Source organism: Panthera uncia, unplaced genomic scaffold (assembly GCF_023721935.1).
Source record: "Panthera uncia isolate 11264 unplaced genomic scaffold, Puncia_PCG_1.0 HiC_scaffold_80, whole genome shotgun sequence".
Classification (NCBI taxonomy): domain Eukaryota; kingdom Metazoa; phylum Chordata; class Mammalia; order Carnivora; family Felidae; genus Panthera; species Panthera uncia.
The window spans coordinates 13,435-20,104 of NW_026059979.1; the positions used below are offsets into that span (position 1 = coordinate 13,435).

Below are 6,670 nucleotides of genomic sequence, written 5' to 3' on the forward strand. Positions count from 1 at the left end.
GAATTTCAAGAACTCTGACAGGTAGGAATGTACTAACATGACCTTAAAATATCTGCTCTGGCAATTATCCATACTCAGGCTTTTTAAAAGAAAATGATGCTTCTCGTTTGTAGTTCAACTTGCAATACCCCTGTTGACAAGTAGAGATTATTCAGGTTGGGCGTAAAAGAGTAAAGAAAGATGAAAATACACTGTGAATGCAAAGTATTTTAAATAAATATTTTAATTCTATTGTTGGCATTTACAAGTAGAAAGCATACAGTATGTTACAAATATCAAAATGTGAAAAATATGAACGTTACATAAGTAACAAATGTAAAAAAAGTATTTTCTTACCTTCCCTGAAAGTAAGAAAACTTTTCAGCATAGGAAAATATCAGTATCAAAAACACAGCTTAGGTGTAAAAAAAAGTTTTTACACTGTATTAAAAAATGATCTACAAAATGACAGAAAGAAAGAAGAGTTGAAATTTGACTTTATATAAATTATAAAAACTGGGTACTTGGGGTAAACTTCAAATGGCTGAAAAGTCCAATCATAAGCTTTCTTTAGGTCGATTCTTTAAAATTTTAAAAGCATAGAACATTTTCAATAAATAACTTCTAAAAGTGTCTCTGAGAAGCGCTGCTGAGAACATCATTCCACGGTAGGAAGGGAGCAGTGTTCTAAGGATAATAAGCAGTCATTTTGTTCCTATTGGAAGCCTGATGAAAGTCAGATGACCATAATTGTTCACAAAAAGAGAGAGAGAGAGAGCGAGAGAGAGAGAGAGAGAGATTCGGAAGTTTTAACACAATTTTGTAAGAAACTTCTAAAGTGCCGAACAAAATGACTTAATTTTAGTACCCACTGTCTAAAACCTACTCAAATATCAGACATTTCTGAGCAACATCAAATATGGAATCTATAGCTCTGGAAAGTGTTAATACCTAGTCTTTCATTCAAGAAGAGGAAGGCTCTTTCTACACTTTACAAGGATTGGTTAAACCCCAAGGATCTTGCAATGCAAAACATAAGGATGATAACACAATGGAAACAATACACATACCCCACTGTGAAAGCACAAATTCATTTCTGCAATGGCAACGGTATTCATTTCAAAAATCACAAATCAAACATTGGTAAATAAGAAAAAAAACTTTCCGAATGCTGCATGCCACATGACTAGTTACAAAATACGATGCATGCAGGAAAAGAAATTCAACCAAGCATATTTAAATTAAAGACTTGTTTGGAGTCTGTTTCAGCAGCATTGTGGTTATTATTTTTTAAAGTTTCCCTCCAACACCAGTCCATACTGGCCTCTTTCGCAAATGGAATACCCCTTCGTCGGCAACCTTACAACGGTTTGAGTGTTCCTTGTTTTTCTGTTTTTCCAATGCCAGTACATAAAGTTCACACATACTGCTCTGCTTCCCCATCTTTGGGGACGGGCTTAGCTGTCCCATTCTTGCCTTCTTCGTTTGCTGCTGCTTTTTCTGGGAGAGATGCCAAATCTTTAAAAACATCTACATAATGGCCAAAGCCGGGGCCCCAGTTCAAAAGGTTGTCCCAGTTGAAATTCCCTGCTTGCTGCCCAAGTTTCAAGGGCAGTGTGTTGTCAGCAACCCCTGGTGCTGCTGCCTGTGTGCCCCCAGGTCCTCCCTCAGCCCTTCGGCCATGGTATCTTCTAGGCTTCAATCTGGCTCCATAATTATCTTCGTCATCTGCATCAGATTCATTGACTTGAGATAATTTGGGCATCCTGGAAGTATATACCATTGGCTTTTCCCTGTCATACTCCATCTCTGAGCAAGTGAAAGACTCATGTGAGTCACTATCAGAAGAAGATTCTGGAGCTGGAATGCCATCTGCTGGGTTCCTTGTTCTGGACAATGGCCTTCTGCAATCCTCTTCTGAAGAAGACCTTCCGTGATCTGCACTGCAGATACTTGGGTTTCTAGGGCGAGGGGTGTTTAGCCTCTCCACCTCTTCAATCGAGAGTCCTACTGGAGGGGAAGATTCCAAAGGAATCTGCCCAATTGGCTGCTTTAAGCGACTCCCTGGTCTAGAACCGTGAGAGGTCATGGCCTGAGGACTCTTACTTCTCCTTCCCAGCCTTGTGGCATAGTTGAAAATGCCAGGTTGGCAGGTATCAGCATGCATTTCCAAAGTATTTCCATCTCTTATAGGAAGATGCAATTCCCTGGCGGGGCTGTTCCTATAGAAAGTAGAGGACTTTGAGAAAGGGGCTGGGCTGTGACGAGACAGGGGGTTGGGGGTTGGGCAAGCTGAATGGCTCAGGGAGCTGGTTCTCAAACCCTGACCGTATGAAGGTTGGTAAGTCAAACTGCTTGCTCCTAAGGGCATGGGGGATTGCCTCGCAAAGCCTAGGGGACTATGCCTCTGGATAGAAAATTTAGGTGTGTGGCTGCGGAACTGCTTGTAGTGTTGGATGATGTCCGCGTCTGAAGGGGCGATGCTGCTGGCGTTGTCGATGTCGTAGTGCTCTATCTCTTGCTCCGGCGAAGCCAAAGGGGCGCTGGGGATGGTTTCTGAGCTGTGGGGAATATCAGTCTCATCGTAGATGAGGTAGGGGTTTTCCCGCTCAATGATATCTGGCTTAGGGTTCCCCTCGGGCTGCTTCCTCACAGTCATATCGTCCCCGTAGGGGGGGATATTGTCTGGGTCATCAAAAGCAACGTTCTCGCTTCCCTTCTTCTTCTTCTCCTTCGGTTTCTTCTCCTCTTTGGGGTCTTTTGTCTTCTTCCCCCTGCACTGGTTACACAGAATCAGGCTCAGGACCAGGAGGGCCAGGACTGTCGCACAGCTGCCCACGATGGCAGGCACAGCCCACAGAGGCAGGGAGATCTCTTCGGGACCCTGACTCAGAACACAGACATGCCCTCCAGGGCTTCCAGCTTTGCACACTCTCCCCTGAGGACAGAGGACCCCAAGACAAGCCACCACCGTCTCACAGGTCCTCCCTGTGTGGGACTCTGGGCAGCTACATGTGAAGCCAGAGTGCAGGCCCGGCTCGCAGCTGCCCCCATTCTGGCATGGGTGGGAGGCACAGTCTCCAGGGGGAACGCACTTGTAGGCATACCAATGATTAATGCACAGTAAGTCGCCCCAGCAGGGGTTGCTGGCACAGATGTTCGGGCCGCGACAGCCAATCTTTACTGAGGGGTCCGTCTTAGAGATGGAGGCCAAGCTATGCTTCCCACTGAAAGGAAGACTTTCTCCACCATACAGCATAGAGGCAATGCAGCCATCAAAACCTGTAGGGGGGAGAAGGAGCAGTAAGGCATTTTAGAGAAAATGCTGCATTTAAAACACTGCACCATTGAACTATGGTAAAAAGAAGCCTCCCAATCACATCACAAGAGCTAAGAAACCACAGTCTCAGGGCCATCAGCCAGTCCAAAGTCAATAACTCTGTGTGTCTTACAACATAACTTAGTAAGATATATAAGATTTCCATGACAAAAGTATGAAGAGAATTGCTCAGATACTGCTCTTTCTGAAAATTTATAAATGACTCAGGCTAGATTTTCTTTTACTCCCTCTTTTATTAATTTGATGATCTATTTGTCTTATTTTTATAGTATATATATATATATATATCAAGAATTGCATACATAGAAATAAAATGTATTTAAAAAACTTATAAAGAACAAAAAAATAAGTTAATAGCTTTTTTCTCAATTTTTTAAAATTAAAAAATATTTTTAAAGGGAAAGAAAGACAGTGCAAGCAGAGGAGGGGCAGAGGCAGAGAGAGAGAGAGAGAGAGAGAGAGAGAGAATCCTAAATAGGCTCCATGCCCAATGCAGAGCCTGACATGGAGCTCGATCCCATGACCCTGAGATCATGACCTGAGCCAAAATTAAGAGTCAGTTGTTTAACCCACTGAGCCGCCCAGGTGCCCCTAGGCTAATAGTTGTAATCATTAGATCATGCATTCTCAATGGAGGTGATACTGCTCCCAAGGAGTTGAACATAAGTTCTTGAAGAGCAAAGGGAAAATCTTAGGTATTACAATGGTTTGCAGTCATCTAGAGGGCAGCTATAGAGTATAACTGTGGCATGAACGCTTCATGAGGTGGGACAGGCAGAGTTAGAAAAACATATCTTAAATGGCTCTTTAGAGGGTAGTAATTATTATTATTTCTTAAGGTTGAGAAACTCTTTGTTGAACTTGAGTGTGTTAATATTGCTAATGCCCCTGTCCCAGAGCCCAAGAATTGATTTTGACACTAACAAAAGAGTATGATCTACTTCGGCTTGTTTCTTAAAACATCCAAATGAATTATCATCCATATTCTAAAATAAGCTAAGTATATAAGAACAACTTGTGACCTGAACTTATACTTTTGTGCCTTAAGTCCATTACCCTCCCCTGCATTTTCCAATTTTCTTCGTATTTGATATATCCTTCCACCTTAGTGACATTTCCATCCCTGATACACTTTTTCCATAAGGTTCTGTAACATCTGCTTTTGTTCCTACTCTACGGATTGTTTTTCTATGACTTAGTCTCTTTCATGTTTCATTTTCCTCTCATCAGCCACTGACTCCTAGAGTTGCTCAAGCTAAGGCTCCAGGCTTTCTTTTTAATCTACCCCTTCATGTTAGGTTATCACATCCATGACCAGTACATCAGTTACTTGCTTGACTCTGCTAACGCTTAATATGTATTTCCAGCTGGTGTCCATTCCTGATTATAGCCCATCTATCCAAAAGTCTTTCTCAAAGGTGGTGCAAACCCCAGGTGTCCCAAACCACCATTCTGATATTTCCCATAGACAGGCTTCTCTCTCCACTGTTCTGCAGTTTCCTCTTTCAATGGTGCTGCCCTTTTTCTAGGTGACACGTCAGAAACCGTCTTGAATTTCACCACGATCATCAACAGTTTGATTTACTCTAATTCCTAAAAAAAATTTCTTCCCCATTTACTTCTCTCTAAACTCCTCTGCCACCACACTAGTAAGAACTCACATAATATCTTGCCTAGATCACTGCAGTATCATCCCGGCTAGTTTATGCAAGCCCACTCTTGTCTCCACCAATGCATTCTCCATGTTGTAACCTGGAAGATCTTTAATATCGCTACCTGTCTAGTCTTGACACTCCTAACATAAATTTTTTATTGACTTCCCACTATCCTGAGAGTAAACCCAAAAATGCAACATGGTCTAGGAGGCCTTGCTTCATTCTTCAACTTCCTTCATTACCTGATGACATCAGTCTCCAATGTGCTAATAGGTCAGGTTCTATGATTTTTATCTACTTTTTGTTAAGTTCCTATCAATGTAAATTAATCTTTCATACTCTCCCATCTTCATCTTCACAGTTCATTTTAAGTACCAATAGTCAATTTCCCATGGAAATTTCCCTTTCTCATTTTTTGGAAATCTCTTAGAATTCTATATTCCTTCTTCACATCCTTTTTCATATTTTAAAATAATACATCTAGTTGTATAATGGTTTGATCAATGTTGCCTTCCTTACTTGGCCATGTTTTGTATGAGGAGAGTAGCTATTTATTTAGCCCACCATTGTACTCCCAATGCCAAGTACAGGGCTCAGTAACAGCTGCCATGTGAATGGACACATGAATGAATGGATAAATAAATGTTTGGTGGACAAGGGAAGCATCATGGGATGAATTATGAACTTGGTAGAACAAATGTAAATGACTAAAATAAAGTAAGTGATGACCAATAGTTTATTATAGACTTTTTGTTTGTTTGTTTTATTTATTTTTGAGAGAAAGAGAGAGAGAAGGAGAGAGTGAGCATGGGAGGGACAGAAAGAGAGAGGGAGACACAGAATCTGAATACAGGCTCCAGGCTGTGAGCTGTCAGCATAGAGCCTGACATGGGGCTTGAACCCACAAACTGCGAGATCATGACCTGAGCCAAAGTCGGACACTTAACCGACTGAGCCACCCAGGTGCCCCTATTATAGACTTCTTAAAGATAATTAGGAGAGACTTAGAATAGTCATAATGGATAATATCAGAAGTCCAACTACTTTTATAGGAATAATTTTACCTTTCCTTTGCTCAACGCAAGCATTTTTTACCTGTGTGGGAATCTCGATGAGCTTGATTGGGTGGAATTCCTCCAAGAGATATAGTGAGTACATCGAGGCCACCAAAATCCTGTGTAGGGTGGATGATATCTCTGTTATATATTCTGTCGATGGACAGTACTGTGGCTGTTCCATTTTTTCCGATTAGAAAAGTATGCCAGTGGCCATCTGCAACATAAACTTCAGGAATATTTCTCTCCACTTTCCCAGCAATTCCTGCATCTGATGTAAAATGTACTTTGCCATTTTTAATCTGTAAAATGTATTAAAATAATGTACAATTAAGCTATGATGTGCTTGAGTAAAAATAGAATAGAAATGAAATGAAACTTACAATATTGATCAACTTAAAGCTAACAGGCTAGCTGAAGAGTCTGGCTATATCAGAGTATACTTACCCATACTGCCTCTACAAATTTAGGTGACATATACCTTCATATTTAATAGTTTTAATAGTTTTCAAGTTGTTATTATATTTATACCTAATTTTTTAAGATGCCTAAAATTATTTTCCGGAACACAGCTGAGATAATAATGGAGTGAAAACCCATTTCAAGATAAGTAAAATATACCCTTTTGTAATTACTTATAA

At 40.9% G+C, this 6,670-nt stretch overlaps 1 protein-coding gene across 1 annotated transcript; it reads right to left on the bottom strand.

Moving 5' to 3' along the window:
* Positions 1 to 209: 209 nt before the first annotated feature.
* Positions 210 to 6,331, bottom strand: LOC125918450 (protocadherin Fat 4-like; the record flags this gene model as incomplete). Its single annotated transcript, XM_049624447.1, has 2 exons — positions 210 to 3,261; positions 6,070 to 6,331. Coding segments are annotated over 2 exons (2,127 nt in total), but the record flags the coding sequence as incomplete, so codon positions are not given.
* Between the last annotated feature and the right edge of the window lie 339 nt (positions 6,332 to 6,670).